The sequence below is a fragment of the Coturnix japonica genome, chromosome 5 (assembly GCF_054131305.1).
Source record: "Coturnix japonica strain WE chromosome 5, WE-NBRP24, whole genome shotgun sequence".
Lineage (NCBI taxonomy): Eukaryota > Metazoa > Chordata > Aves > Galliformes > Phasianidae > Coturnix > Coturnix japonica.
In genome coordinates, this window is record NC_140667.1 from 39362035 (window position 1) to 39378379 (window position 16345).

General features: G+C 39.2%; 2 protein-coding genes across 13 annotated transcripts in view; one reads left to right on the forward strand and one right to left on the reverse strand.

The window, feature by feature from the left end:
• The window catches only part of CEP128 (centrosomal protein 128), an 83107-nt gene extending 76496 nt beyond the window's left edge, over positions 1-6611 (reverse strand). For 8 of the 9 annotated variants that reach the window (XR_014946750.1, XM_015865215.3, XM_015865214.3 and 5 more), the window contains exons 1-2: positions 6560-6611; positions 1686-1851 (exon numbers count right to left, since the gene is read on the reverse strand). Coding sequence is in view for 8 of the 9 variants with exons in the window: in XM_015865215.3 (XP_015720701.1) it covers positions 1686-1832 (147 nt within the window). In the remaining variant the exon portion in view is untranslated. The remainder of the gene's footprint in view (positions 1-1685; positions 1852-6559) is intronic. The other variant, XM_085549300.1, reaches the window with a different exon arrangement.
• Positions 6612-10158: 3547 nt separating this feature from the next.
• Positions 10159-16345, forward strand: part of TSHR (thyroid stimulating hormone receptor) — a 45797-nt gene continuing 39610 nt past the window's right edge. For 2 of the 4 annotated variants that reach the window (XR_014946751.1, XM_015865237.3), the window contains exon 1: positions 10159-10455. Coding sequence is in view for 3 of the 4 variants with exons in the window: in XM_015865237.3 (XP_015720723.1) it covers positions 10292-10455 (164 nt within the window). In the remaining variant the exon portion in view is untranslated. Of the gene's footprint in view, positions 10460-10665; positions 10719-16345 lie in introns of all 4 variants that reach the window. The other 2 variants (XM_032444990.2, XM_032444989.2) reach the window with 2 other exon arrangements.

Consider the following 16345-nt stretch of genomic DNA (forward strand, 5'->3'; position numbering starts at 1 on the left):
AACCAGTAAGGGCTCAGCTTCAGACAAAAGAAGTGTAAATACTCAGCCACTCACCAGAAAATATAAATTTTTTTTTTTTTTTTTTTTTTTTTACACAGAGATCTTAAAGAAAATTTCTTCTACTTTGCTGGCAAAATAGAGAAATAAACTCCTGATGATCAGCATATTTATCTAAGGTAAGGAAGTTCACCAAGCAGACAAGGAAAGCAGAGATATAGCAGATGCTCTAAAGCCACACTTTAGAACTTCCATGAAGAAATTAAAGAAATGGTTATAAAGGCTCTGGAGTGACATTTTCTTGATGGCAGGAAATCAAGAATTAAGAGGTCAACATAAATATTCTTTCTTAAAGTTTATTGCAAGATTACACAGCCCTCAAGACACTATTTATCTATGGCATGGACAGCATTTATCACAGCTTACATAAAACTACACAATAATGGGAAGAAATGACAAGTTAAGATGACTGAGTCACGGCATAAATATTGCATTCTTTACTGTGGGGCAACCTGACCAAAATACCATCATTTAGTTTATATAATAGTTTCATAGCAGCTTCAAATATCTCCAGCCACACAGCTGCAGTTCTACCCTACTCTTCAGCACAACTTTTCTACACAATGAAGCCTGAACTAGGTGAGGAATGAGAGGGTATGGTGGTAGGTCTGCTGAGAAGCCATTAGCTTAAAATCAGATTCTCAGAAGAGCAGCCAGAAAGAGGTTAGACTGGAACACAAAAACCCCAAGGACAGTGTTTTTAAAAAAAAAAAAAAACAGTCATATTATATTCTTATTAACTCAACCTTCTAGCCTGATGATCACTTTTCAGCCAAGAAGTTCTGAAGTTTCAGTGTTCAGTCTCAGCACTGAACACATCTTTTCTCTCCTCACATACTAAATGTACATGTGTATATATTTTATTTATTTTAGGTGAAACAATAATTAAGCACAAGCAATAATGTTTAAGTCTGCTTCTTCCAAGTTCTTAGAACTGTTAGCTAGAACAGGGATTCTCACCTCAAGGTTAATTCTTCCACACTGATGAACATGAATGACTTCAAGTCATAAATGATGTCAAGACAGTTAAACACCTCCTCCTATGTGCAAAATAGATCAGAAACCTGCTCTCCTGCCTCCACTGAAGAAGCAGGAATTAGTTGAACCCTTTTTCCTGCTCAGGTACAGATCCACTCCAAGTTTACAAGTATTGCTTCTCACTGTGCTGTTCAACATCTGCGAATTATTGGAGTTATGATTCCTCTTTTATGAGGAATAGATTAGACTGCCTACCTATTTTCTTTATTTAGAACTTGAAAATGGTACACTGTAAAAGATGAGGCTGGACGTTTCCACTACAAAATTCAACATCACTTGTAATGATATGAAAAGTTTTTTTGCATTATTCAGTTCATTAATTTTATTAGTAGTTTTGCTAAACACATCATGGTTTCTAACAGTATTACATTATGCTTTCACTTCGTTGTTATTCCACATAGCATCAAGCTACCCAATTCCAACTCCAAGGCAACATGATCAGATACATAATATCTGTTGGCTTACACAGAAAGCAATGTTTCTCATCACTACCAATACATTGCACAACTTTAGCAGTGAAAATTTTTTACTTTTTTTTATTTTTCTTTACAAACTGTTTATATACTTTAAAACATTAGTTTGTAAGCAACCTGTAAAGTGCTTGCTAGTGTATGAATCTTCTCTGTAACCTCTTCAGCACCATAGTTCCGAGCTCTGTTGTGGGATGTCCTCGGAGGAGGCCATCTTCCTATTCGAGCCCTAAAAAAGTTGTCTGAATCACTGGATGAATCTGCCATCAGTATCTTGCAACCTAGGCTGAAAGAGTAGAAAATTAATGTTAAATCCTGATTGTAACTGAATAAATCCAAGCTATACAATATTCCCAAAGCAACTTCATAGACTACTCAGACCACTACACTAGCAGGATGTACTTCAGAGGCGCATCTACCAACTGTTCCTCAGTTATTATGCTTATCTACACCATGAAGCAGAGGCCAACATGCATGAAGGAAACTTATTTTGAACAGAACTCAACAAATAGACATTCTCAACACTAACAGCTGCTCAGTACACAGGCAAAGATCACAGCTGAAAACAAATTCTCTCTGTAAAATATACAATAGAGGCATCAAGAGAGCAGAACAATTGATGAATCCCCCACGTGACCAGGCAGTTGGGCACTGCAATCTTTATAGGCCCCAACCAACCGAACTACCCTGTCCTATTTTATCAGAACCATTCTCCCTTTGTTTCTCCCTCAATTCTAGGCTATGTACAGATTGACTGCGCTCAACTAATACCCCTGATTATGCAAAGAAAGATTAAGAAGCAGTGTCTTTAATGACTCAAGAATTCGAGACATTATGATAGACTGCAAATACTGAGTCTTTAAAAGAAAGGAAAGGAAAGAAAATTGAGGCTAAAAATAGCAAATGTATCGGCTTAATTTTAATATGTGGGAAAAAACTAAAATAAGCTATTTTAAGTTTCTAGTTAAATACTTTTACTCAAAAAAAGAAAAGCAATGTATGAGTTGATATCAAATCAATTGTGCCAATAATAGGTGACTAGAGTCTGTTAAACAAAAAAAAGGGGCAGTAGAGGTAACTTTTAAACAAAGCATTAAACACTCATGACGTACACAAAATTAAGCTGAAGAAAAATGAAGTAAATTAAGCTTTAATAGAATGGAAGTGAAGTGGTTAAACATCAGAACTCATAGAGAAGTTGTGTCAAATGGAGAAAAATCAAGTGAGAACCTGCAGTAAATCTACTGCATATTTTCTTTAGCTTACCTGATAATAGAATGGAATATGTTTATTACATTTGCAGAAGTTTATAAATGCTGGCAGAAGAATCAGAGGAGAATAAAAAAAAAAATTAAAAAACAAAAACTTGGTAGACAGTAATCCAAGTTCAATATGCATTGACAATGTAATGTTCTAGAAAGAAAAGTTTAACATCTTAAAAGATGGGGGCGGGGAGGAAGCTACTTTCATAAACAGTGAAATACTACTACTTATACCCACCTTGCATTCAACATAACCCTATGGCTGTGTTGAGGTTAAAGAATCCTGCTTGAATCAAACTCAAAAATAATTTGAGGTAGAAAAGATATGGCTTGCAAGAAAAGAGTGGGGACTGAGAGTGGCAGGGTAGTGGTGAGAAAACTGGAAGAAGAAATTGTTAAAAGCTTGGATCAGTAATGACTGCTGTAGCAAAATCAACTACTAAAAGATCAAAATTGCAACCCTGTAAAACTAGGTTAAGATAGAACTTCTTTTCTTAAATTATTACACAGTGCAGCAGTCTCCCCAGTGTTCATGGAGTTACTACCATTGAGGTTTACGCTAGCAATATCGGTTTGGAGAAACAGCCTGAATCTAAGTATTACAGGGGACAAGGAGGGGGAAAAAAAAAAAAAAAAAAAAACAACTTTTTAAAATTCCTTTTGGTCCTGTAGTAGACCCAAGAGAAGTCATAGTAAAGATACTATTCTTGTAGCCACTAAAACAAGCTCCCCAAAGAAGCCATGGATGAGATTTAACTCTTATGCTGTATTTTATATACACTCCACTTGATGTTTCTCCAGTCTTATTAAAATGATATAAGTTTGTATCTTCTAGACTTGGATAGAAACTTTTTGAATATGAGAGGAGAGTAAATCAATGTAATCAGTTTCTGCTTAAGTACACCAATATTCCCCACAGCTGTTTTCTAAAGTGAGGAATTTATCTCATCTTTGCTCCCCTTATCTCACTAAGGCACACTCTGACTGCCAGTATCAGCAATCACTGTTCCAGTACATCTCACTCCAGTCAAATGAAATTAAGTCTAAATGAGGCTCAGCAAGCATGAACATTGAGCACTGAGGGAAGAAAACAAAAAAAAAACAAGGAATACTGGATATTTTCAAAGAGAGAAAAAGAAAAGAAATAAAGTACAAGTAGTAATAACAGTGTGGAGTAAGTTTAATTTTTAGCATAACGTTTTGCTAATAACTATACTAAGCTGTGTTTTCCCCATCAGTCTTTACTGCAAACTCACACAGACATCAGCACAGTCCATATTCTATCACACAAACCACTTGTATCACTGATAAGCATAAGAAGAAATTTCTCTCTCAAAGAAAAATCATCTTATCACCTGTTTGGGGGCTATTTCTTTTTAATGTTCTCTCCCACTACATACAAGAGGCAGCACAATCACTCAAAATCCAGCAAACAAGGGATTCAGCAACCACTCTCCTCAAATTAACAAATATGTTCATCCTCAATGCACTTCATGAAAATCTTTTTTAAGACAGCAAGCAATCTCTCAATGCTATTAATAGCCATACTAAAAATAAAGCACAAGATCAACCCTAGAAGAGATCAGAAACCCAGCCCTGAGTCATTAATCCAAGCAAATCTACTCTTTATGTGTCCACAGGCCTTAGTACCACCATATTTTCACTTATCATTCTTACATTTGAAGCACATTCATCTTTAATAATCACAGCAAACAGTTGAGGATCTGTATCTGGCATGTTTTATCTCAACTACAAACTCATTGTAAACGTTATTTCAACAAAATTAGTTTCTTTAGATCTGCAGTTTACAGAAAACAAATTATTTTATTCCCTAAATATGCAGAAAAGCATGTTACATTTACTCTGTAAGTAGAATATTGCACATAAGTATCTTCTGAGTCCAGAAAAACTAACTTTACTTTATGCAATTCATTCAGCTTGTCTGATAGCTCAACAGCTCCAAGAGAAAAATAGGGCTTAATTCTGACTTCCATGAGGTCACATTCTTTCTATACCAAAGAACAAAGAATAACGTCTTTCACAACATCAATAGTTTCACAGTGAAATTGGGTGTCTTAAGGATACCTACATAGAGATAAAACATGTCAAAACACTCTTCATCAGTTCAGCATTCTAATTCACTTTAAGACAAAATGGCATAAGCCAGCAGAATCCCAAAGATTAGTTACTGAATCTCAGATGACAGGAACAAAATTCTTTACATTTTCCCAAATTAAAAGCAACTGGTCTCTGCACACAGTTCTATGTGCACCTCTAGTTAGATGATTATGGGAACTCATGGCAGAAGAGAGAAAGGTGTTGATAATAATTCTGATCACTCAGAATATAATAATTTCATTCGATCATCAGAGTGAAAATCAGAACAGGAACACCACTGAAGAGAACAAAAAGGAAATGAAGATTTACAGTAATACAACTGATAGTGTTGTTTTCAGCTGACCAAAATTAGCTCGTCAGGATACTAAGTGGCTAAGGTACTGAAGAAGGGGCAGTAAATGACAGAAACCTAAAAGGAAACACTACACAGACTTGAAGAAAAGTTCCCATTTATAGTTATGTAGTATTCTTCCTTGTTATTATAAACAACCACAGAGGAACTGTAGGCACTTTTAAGTTAGAGAAGGATCATTTCATATAAAGCAACATCCTCATTTTAGTTACAGAAGTTTTATTTTAGGTTTAAAAAAAAAAAAAACAAAAAAAAAAAAAACCAACAAACACCAAGATCATACAGAGTAGAGATTTGTACAAATATTATGCGTGGACATTTGCTGCATTAATGTAAACCAGAAAAGAATTATCATCACTTTTTCCAAAAAACTACACTGATTGCAGCTCACAACCATGTAACCTACAGCAAGAAACGTTTGTGGTCAGTTTTGCTTTTTATTTGGGTCTTCTAATGTACAGTTAACGTACCCACTCAGACCATAACGTTTCTTGCAGTAAGAAACACGCCAGCTCTCCCAGGTGCCGTCCCTGTTCAGCGCACAGTGCGCCGAGACCACGGGGGACTTTCCTGCAGCGACCCGCAGGGCAACAGCAGCACGACAACAGCTTGAGGCGCAGCCTGCAGCCTCAAGCTAGCAGATGAGTTGGGCACGCACAGCCCGACTGCTTCCCAAGCGCTTCTATTTGTTTATCCCCACATACGCTAATCCATCACTAGGTAACTGAGTGGTAAAGCCGTGAGCGAAGCCTTATAGTTATGGGTGAACCAGATAAAGACTGAGAGCGGTTCCTAAAATGGACAGCACGATAACCTGGCAACCCTTCCACCTGTAATGCTTCTGTTTGTGCCAAAAGCATTCAGGGACCTGATGCCACAAGCAGACACACCAGCACAGTGCTTCCAGAACTACATTTATCACCAACACGTGACACAATACTCCCTGAGCTTTTCAAAGCACGGCACAGCGAACGACTCTCGTAACCCAGCTTTACCAACACCCGATCCCACCCCGAGGGTCCCCGGCCGCCTTAACTCCTAGCCCCGAGCATTCCGCCGCTCGTTCCCCTACAATCCCACGGGCCGCCCGCCTGCTCCCGAGGCCCCGCAGGAACAACCCGCCGCCGTCACCGCGCCGCACAAAGCAGCGCCTCCCCACGTGCCACTAGCAGCCCCCAACCCTCACCGCGCTGCAGCCTGAGCCCCACCTCCCCGGGACGCAGCCAAACCCCTTCCCCATAAAAGCTTCCCACCCTCCTCACCTCGCCGCTATGGCAACTTGAACTAGCCGCCTTGACACCGGCGGGCAGAGCCGCCTTCCGGGAGCCTGGGCAGCCCGCGAGGCTACTATGGGACACGTAGTTCTCAAGTTGCAGTTCGGCCTTAAAGAAGGAAAAAAGGAGAACTTCAACTCCCAAAAAGCTTTGCGAGGCAGCCGGACGAGGCAAGTGGCGGACACCCGCAGGAGGAATAACTGGAGGCCAGGCTCCGCCCCTCCGTGAGCCGTTGTGGGGGGGTCGCGGTTGCGGGGGACCCGGTGGGCGACGGATCTGGGGTTGCTCCCCGCTTCTCGCAGCAGCCTCTACGATAGAGCGCAATCCGTGATGTAGAGAGGTGCTTATAAATGTATAAAGATACAGCTTTACAAAATGCACATTAATGTTTACAAACATCTACGTTCTCTAAACGTAATGTAAATAAACAGAAAGAGAACAAACAAGCTGTGGCTCTGCTGAAGCAGATGCACGCTCCCTACATTGTACACAGGAGGAGGCAGGAAGCCTGGCTGATCCACTGGAAAAATGAGTGTGTGAGCTACCAGCGGGATGTGTGTCTGACCAGGAAGGAACCTCCTTCCTCCTCCATCAGCTTTTCCAGAACTGTGTTTTGGAGCCAGGCACCTTGCTGTTCATAAATGCTGCATCTGCTACCTGCGTGCAGTAAAAAGGAGCAAAATATTACAGACTGCAGTGCTGAAAAGCATTAAAGAGAGAAATGAAACAATGTGGATGTTATATGCAACAGCGTATAATTGCTGCAGTAACACCTTTTCAGTTTGGGAGGATGATGTAAGAAAACAATTATTTAAGTATGCATACTAACACTTGTTCTAGAGACAGGTGCTGTGCCAAAGCAGCACTTCTTTTTTACTGACAGAACAATAATTATTTTAGTTACTGAAACTAGAAATAGGTAGTAGCTGGCACACCTTGCGTGGGTCTAGAAAATAAGAAAAGCCTTTATTTTACTCTTAATAATCTCCCTATTTGGAGCACTTCCTCATACGTACAGGATTTAACTGTTGATATCTTGTAATCCCTTTGGGAGTTAATGTAGAACAGTAATTAGAGCTAATTGCTTCTGTGGAAGAACCTGTTGTGGTTTAACTGATTTGCATATAAGCTATATAATGAGTGCAAAGATGCCCAAGATATCATATCAGATCTGGCAACAAAGAGTAATGTTATTTTTAAACAAATTCACTGCCAAAACAAAGGAATTATGCGCCTTGAAGTATTGAGATATGCACAGGATGAGCCACCATTCCTGTCACTAGAGGGAGCATCTGTAACAGTGGAAAGATATACTTTGTCACAACTTGACATGGTGAACAGTAGGAACTGGGAAAGGGGGAGAGCTGAAAAAAGAAACAGAGGGGAAAAAATAAATAAATAAAATAAAATAAAAACTAGATAAATAAATTAAAGTTATTGCAATATACTGTAGTTTTACAAGAGATTTTTCTGTCTCATTAATTAATTAGTAACAGAACAATATTCATTGGAACAAAATTCCTTGTTTAAAACCTCTTCGTTTCTTTATAGTGAAGGCATACAGGATTTTGAATGTCTGTCTATAGAGTTCTCTATATAACTGTATATATATATATGTATATGCATATTATGTATATATATATATATATATATATATATATATAATTCAACATGTATATATGTAAAATGTGGATGATACTTATAATACATTATTTTAGTATAAAAGAAAGGAACATTTGTTTATATTTCAGATGGGATGTCAAGTTGCCAGTCAATTTGAAGTACTAAATGCCATCACTTTTCAGGACTGTTGTGGTCAGAACTACTGATTCCTGTTCCTTTTTACATTCTAAAATACTTGCAGTCTTCTCTAAGCTTAACAGTACTCTTCCACCATTCCACCATTCACTTAATAGTCATGCTTCTAAAACCTTCTATTTTCTTCACTATCCACTGAATAATTTCCAGTTTTTCTACTTCTCTCTTGGCACTTAATGCCCAGAACCAGATAAAGTACTGCAGACAACTCTATAAATGTAAAGTGGAATAAATGCATAATGTTCTACTTTTTTTTTTTTTTTTTTTTTTCTGATATCCAGAAAGTGTCTTCTTGCATGTAGTGACTTGCATTTTCCTCTTCCTGTTAAGCTATCAAAGTCAATTTAAAAATATGATCTAGGGTTTACAGACCTCCCTAGCCTGGAGCTATATGTGGGTTTGCAAACAAACTTTTGGTTTCATCATCCACATTCATTAACAGAACCAGCTTGTTAAGGAAAACATTGGCCAGAGACACCAGAAGGTGTCCAGGTGAAGAAAGAGCATGGCTAGCAGGGTGCATCCCTGTGGGCTGGTTATCAGGGCAGCAGAGCAGGACAGTAACAGCATCTCACCACTCCAGCCAGGAGCAGGGCAGCTGGGGGCACAGGGACAGCCCTAAGCATTGGACACCTGCCTGGGCATGGGGACTGGCTGAGCCAGGCTGGGACATCAGCCTGGATAGCTGGCCTGGTTCACTGAGACCCAAGTTTGGATGCCCAGGCCTCTGCTGACATGGAGCCTTGGGCCAATACAGAGTTTTATTCCTGTTTGGTTTTTGTTGTATCTGTATTACATTTATTAAAATTATGACCATGTCTCATTTCTTCCTGTTGAGCAGGTTACTTCTCTTGATTTCCTCCTTCCTAGAGAGTTACGAACACTTTTGTTGACATTTAGTTGACATTTTTCTTGTTTTGTGAATGAGATGTGCAAGGAGAAATGACTGGCATTTAGATGGAAAAAAAAAAAAAAGTGAAAAGTATTGAGGCAAAATATTAATGAACTTTCTTTGCGCTTTCTTACTGAATTCAACAATTATATGTATTTCTTAATATTTATATCTATACTTGTTTCTAGGATATCTATACTTGTTTCTAGGAAGCATCGCTTGTGTATAAAGAAAGCTTGAATTAAATGAGTCTTAATCAGATCTTTTCAGCTTTCATTGTCTGTCAGATGCAGATCTGACTGCTGTGATGTGTGTGTGCTTTGTAAATCCGTATCCCTACCAGTCACCACTTAAAATGACAGCGGTTACACCTTAAGGTTGGAAAGGGCCCTTAAAAATCATACAAACATTTAATTACTAATGTAGATAGACTTCTAAGATCACCTGGTCCAACCATTGACTCATCACCACTACTCCCACTAACCACGTCCCTAAAATCTACCGTTCAAGCTCGATCTGCTGTTCCAGGTTGACTTAGTATTGCTCTGAACAGCCCCGTCCCTCCTCTCTGCAGCAGAGGTTCTGGAAAACAGATGCGGTGCCCACAAGTCACTCCGCGGCTCGACGGGCTCGTCTCGCAGCCAGCCTCGAAGGTTAAGCGGCGAGGCCGCCCGGTGCCGGGCACTGCCGCGCCGGACAGCAGCGGCCGCCCTCGGCAGGTGGCCTCGGAGCCCCGCGGCTGCGGGAGATTCTGCTGTACCGGAGAGCGGCGGGAGGGGGCCGGGGAACAAGGGCTCTGCGGGGCGGGACGGGGTGGGCACAGGGGGCCGGGAGGGGTAGACCGAGCCCTCTCGAAGCATCTGGCGCTCAGGGCTTTGAGAACCGGTCCCGCTGCGGGAAGGGGAGGGTTGTCCAGCAGAGGTGCCGCCTCCCCCGAGCTTTTTGCTCTCGGTGGGCCGTGCCCTCTCTTCTCGGGAAGCGAGGGGGAGAGTGAGAGAGGGTGGTGAAAGATGCTGTGGCTGCCTGTCGCCTTCCAGTTGGTGCTGGTGCTGTGCAGCCAGGGCACGGAAAGGTGCCCGTCAGCCTTCTGCGAGTGCTCCGACTGGGATGACTACAAAATTACTTGCAGGAACATTCACTTCATTCCCAGCCTTCCAGAGGACACTCAGACCCTGTAAGTAGTGGTGGGTTAGGAGAGGTAGAAGCTTGTTGTGAATATTCTTATTTTGTAAGCATGAGATGCTCTGAGTAAATGCTCTGTGAGAAGTGTCAAGTGGGAAAGTGCTGTAACTTACCAGGGCAGTGCAACACAGTGGGAAACAGCAGTGAACAGAATGTGCATGTGCCTGGAAGACCTAAGAAACGTACCCCTCATGCCTTACAGAGCTATGAAGAGATTCCTGACTGCTGGACTTCAACAGTTTGGGGTATGAGAAGGTAAAATTAATGGCTGGACTGTGTGTGAGCTAACTGAGGGGAAGACTGGATTTTGTGTATCCCATGTATGGAGGGGGCAGAAGGGTAGAGCAATTTTACAGTGCAAAAAGGACTTGTATGTACCACCTTGCAGACAGTTTTGTGTAAGCTTCTGAGCACTTTCAGCTTCCTTGTCAAAGCCTGACAAAAAGAATCCATGGGAACCAGTAATCCCAATGTACTGATCAGAAAACAAAGTACTTCAGAAAAGCAGAAGTGTGGAGCATGTAATACTGCAGCAATTTCGGGACTTGCAAAAATGATAGACGTTTCAGAGCAATTCAGGTATGCAGCAGTAGTGTTTAGATCTATTATCATTACCTTGAGATATCACATCTAGATTCCTGCTACCAGTCCAAATAATGTCATGTGCCCTTATCTGTCAGCTCTGAACCTGTGTATGGGACAGATACTGTGGGGAAATGGAAATGATAGTGGTCATCTTTAGCAAAGCAGCTGAATGACTGTCTGTCTTGTACAAGTCACAAAAAGTTTCTAGCTTCCAAGAGGAAGTTCATTTGTTAGCAAATTACTTTCCAAAGAAATAAATAAACTCATTTAACTGCAGGATAAAACCATTAGAAGTTTTAGGTCTTGATAATGATATTATCAATACTTTATTTTAAAATATGAGCCATTAATGTATTTGAAGACATTTGAATGGGCTCCTCAAGGTTATTTAACACCTAACAGTAAAGGCTTAGTAAATTAATTCCTTATCTGAAAAAACAGAACAATTTATGTGTGATGTTTACATTGCTATGTGTGATTTTTTGGGTTGTTGTTGTGTTGTCTATCTGGATAGTATAATGCAATTATGCAAGTACTGCAATTGATAACATTTTAAAATAAATATGTTTTATGTTACACACTATACTTTCATATATATGGTTCATTTATCTTCAACAAGCAATAATGTTACTGTATGCAACATACAGTAGGTTCCCTGAAATCTACCATGATAGGGTAGAAAATAAAGCAGTTTCAGTTTACAGGAGAAATATGCTTTTGCACAGGCTTTTTAAATAGTTGATAGTAACAATAAGATCACATAATGGAATTGGATGCTTTCTCTGGAAATGCTGGCTTGAGGGCTGAGAAGTACCTCTCTGTACACAGCTTCAGTGGGCTGTTGCAGTTCGAGTGAAGTAATCACCAGTTTAAACACTAAGGAACACTAAGATCATACGCTGCTGTTTAAAAACAAAACAAGAGCACGGTGAAAATCTTATTTCCATGAAGAATGATTAAAACTTTTTTTTTTTTTTTTTAAATTATTGTTTGGGTGTTTTTTAATCATCTGAACTAGTTGGTACGACCCTTGCAAAGTTCTCAAGAAATGGACCCCCTACATAGTCAGTACAAGAAAAGAAAAACAATTCTGTTAATGACAACTGTAATTTTACAGTGTGTAGTAGAAAAGGTAGAACATGGAATGTACAGCCCGATCTGAAAACAAATAAGAAAATTCTCCAAGGAAATAAGGAAAACACGGCTCTTTTCAAAGAAAAAGTGGCAGTGGCCTTTCAAAATTTGGTTTGTAGTTTTCTCTCTGGATCAAGTGTGTATGTTTTCTCTCCATTATCTGAATGGCAGAAGTCTGATGTATATTCTGCTGTCTCTTAAAGTAACTTTGCTTCTTTGTGTGTGAAATCTCAAGCCTGCTTATTTTAAAATTTTCTTACGTGGCTATTCAGTTTTGTAGGATCTGTAAAGCTGGGATTCACTGTAGTGGATCTAGGAATGCTTTGCCAATTTTGGAGACGATAACTCTTTTCAGTGCATGGGATCTTGAAACTCCAATTAAAGTTTCATTCCAATTATTCAGCTGGGGCTGTTCTCATTTCTCTGTCCTACTTTAGGTGAGTGGTGAGAGCTGTTTTCTTCAGTTTTGTTTTGAAACAAGTCATGACAATAAGAAATTACAAAAATTGTATATTTCCAAATTCAGCTAGTAAAAAACCTTTGTGAACTTCAGCCACGAAAGAGTGTTGGTTTTAAACTGGTTTTAATGTATTTTTCTAAATATAGTTGATATGGGTACTTATCCAGAGTTGCTGAGTGCACAGATATTTTTCTTGGAGTTGCTTCTTTTTCTGTTCAAGATTTCAAGTTTTTCTTCTTTCCCCTTTTCCTTTTTTCCTGTGTGTGTAGTATAGACAGACCTTGTTTCGCTGGTTGATGTTGAGGATTATATACCCACTGCAGGTCTAAACAGTATTGAAATATTCTGCTAAATAAAATGAAATTACATATCAGTGCTTTTGTGGTAACTATATTTTCACATCTCTGCACAGCTGGCAGCCTGGCCTTGTCTGGCCCCATATCACCCCCTTCTGACTCTCATTTGATTCTGCCTGTGTCCATTCTTGGCTCTATTCCTCCTTTACAGCTTTGCAGGTTATACATGGTAATAATAGGATCCCCATCCCAACCTCACAGGTGGCAGTGCTTTTCTCTTTCACTAGCACAGTGCTAGGATGGAGAACTTACTGACAGTATCTTGTCTTCCCTGGTTCAGTTACTCCTAGTTCCTTCTCTGTTTTTTCTAGTAAGGTATGCATAGTCTTGATGGACAAGATGCCATCATTTTTATATCACGCTATTTCTCCTTGATAGTCTACCATCAGCAATTACAGGTAGCTGAAAAGATGGAAATCTTACCACCCCCCCTGAGAGAGCCTAATTACTCTTAAAGTAGGAATTGCACAGATCAGTTATAGGGAGATTGAAACCTATAGTTTACTCTTCTGGCTTCATATAGACTGATAATCTGCATTAATCCGCATTCACAGTGCAGCTTCTTTCCCTCATCTTTTAGTAACTGGCTTTGTAACATCTCTGCAATCTTGATTTTGAAGAAAAACCCTGAGTCATGAATAGCTTATGATCTACTGTCATTTAACTGTAGCAAAAAGGTGTTTCTAACAATTGTGTAAGGGAAACTGTGTATGAACAGTCTCATCCCAAAATATTTTATATAAAATGCTGCGTACTTGTTAGAGAATTTTGTTTGATTTCCTATTTAATATGCTATAGAGGCATAGATATTAAAGCCAAGAGGACGCTTTTGGTCATCTGTTCTGGTATTCTGCATGAAAAAGATCATAAAACATCCCAAAAGCTACAGATAATTAGAGCTCTTGCTCCCTTGTTTGCTTCTTTGTTTAGAAAAATAATCTATTGGTTTTAAAATAATATTAACAGTAGTCACATACAGCTCTTGCCAAATTACTCAAATGGTTGAGAATTCATGATTTTTTTTCCCTATTTTGGCTACGGTTTTCGGCACAAAGAATTGCACTTAGATATTGAATTTTTCACTTTCAATTGCCACTCTTGAGGAGCCAACCTCCCTGTACTGACTCCAAAAAACTCAGGCTTCTAATTTTGATGCTCTGAACTGCACATAAGGACAGTGCCAGAACTACCCTAAAGCAACTGGCTGGAATAAGCTGTTTGTCTCAGAAGATGAAGTGTTGCTTTATGCCAGTAGACTTGTGCATTCTTCATCACAAAAAAATGACTATTTGTTTTCAGTAGAAATTCAAGCAGTTCTGATATAGCTTTGTGTAATTTTTTTTCTAAGAGTCCTCTAGTAAATCTTAATAGTATTAAAATTGACATTTTTTACATTTTTTCTATGTGTTCATAATGTTTGTTGTATGTTAAAAAAAGGGGGGGGGGGCGGCTGGGGGAGAGGGTGTCAGAGATCTTTCTGAATTATAAAGTGTTTCTGGTCATTTAACAAATGTCTCTAATATTTTTTAGGCCTGTTTCATTTCTATATGTATGACCTCAGCACAGAGGTTTTCTTCATCTCACAAAGCCAGATGTCACTTTTTAGTTTGTACAGAATTGCAGGAAATTTTTAAAATGATTTTTGAAATATAATTATTAACTAAAGCATGCAGTTCTGTAATCTGTACTCAGCTGGTCAGATTCCAGTCCTTATTCACAAATAAACCTACAAAGATTTCATTAAAATCAGTCTTTACTGGAAATACAGCTTACTGTATCTACTTCTTAATTCATATGTCTGAAAGAAAATGAAATGAACAAGAAAAGAAGCTGAAAATAAAGCTGTAGCATAAGGAAATGGTGAGGAAGTAGGGGTAGCTGGAAGATATAATTTTGGTGGAGAAGACAAATATTTCCTCTTTTAGTAAATCTGTACTGAAAAGGTAATACTGTGGCTTGGAGTTGTGATTTTCCAGTCAATATGGATGTACATGTTCAAAATTATGTCAGGAACAAAAGTCTTGTTCTGAACTACACATATTTCAAAATCGTTATCAGGATTACCTCAGCTGCCTCCATGGAGCCGTGTGCACTTGTGACAAAACACTGCAATGGAAATAGCTTCTGAAGATATCCTTGAATAATATTTTCTTTGTAATTGCCTTTGCCCATAAAGAAGAAACAAAATTATTTCCTGTTTTAGCCTTTGTTCACTCTCTTGCTGTGACAGATAATTCCACTTTTCCCAGACTGCACCTCTCCTGGTGGAGGAAGGAAGAGGAATTTCACCACTGCAGAGGCTCTGCAGGAACATTATATTTTGTTTAGTTTGCATTACCACCTGTGCAAACTCCCTGATTGAATGGGTAAAGATAGAACTACATACTTAACACGGAGTCTTCTGCTATGTGGAGTCTTTTGATACTCTTTTGGCAAGTATTTCCTTTCTGATAGAGAGGTGTGAGTTGAAAGTAGCTTACTCCATTAATTCCTGAGGAAAATTGCATGTACAGACACTTTGGAGTGTCCTAGAGCACAACAGTTTAAGAATTATTTTACAAGGGAGATAGGAATGACATTATGAGCCTACTCTTCTATTACCTTCCAAAGGTAGCAATGGTGAGCAAGTGAAGTTCATAACGTCTGAAAAGGGCAAACATTATGCATATGTTCCATTAAGTCTAACAGGAAGATCTTGCTAAACGAAAATGTTGACTTGAATATATGCATGTACTCTTGAACATCCTTTTTCAGGTGTTATAAATATGAGACATCTCCAGTCAGGTTCCATGCAGTGGCAAAACAACTATATCTGTTTTGTTCTTTACTTCTATCCTAATCATTCCCAACATTCATTTTCCTTTTTGACCTCTGCTGCGCAGCTGGCAGCAATTATAGGCACTTAGTGGTCCTGTAATTAGAAACAATAGCAGACAGCAATTACAGTCTGTTCTTGCTCTCTTTCTTCTAGAAGATAAGCCTCATTGAGGTTTTCTGAATTTTCACGTTCCCATTTGAACTTTTTTTTAAGGTCGTTAATAGACTCTCAACTTCATACTTTAGAAATGCATTTGGAGTCCTCTGTCCTGTGCAGCCAGACTGAGGCAAGGGGTCCATTTTAGCAGTGGACTGCAGGAGGGCACATAGTGCCAGGTAGTCTCTCCAGAGCTGGCCAGAATAAATCATCCTAGTCTTTACAGTGCATTTGGGTGTGAGCTGACCAATAAAAAGCTTTCTGAGCAGATGTTACTAAGCACACACCAGGACTTTTAGGAAACCATCTCTATGTTTAAGTATCTGCTTATCCATATAAGAAAATAGCTCAGAATTCCCATGCTGTGTGACAC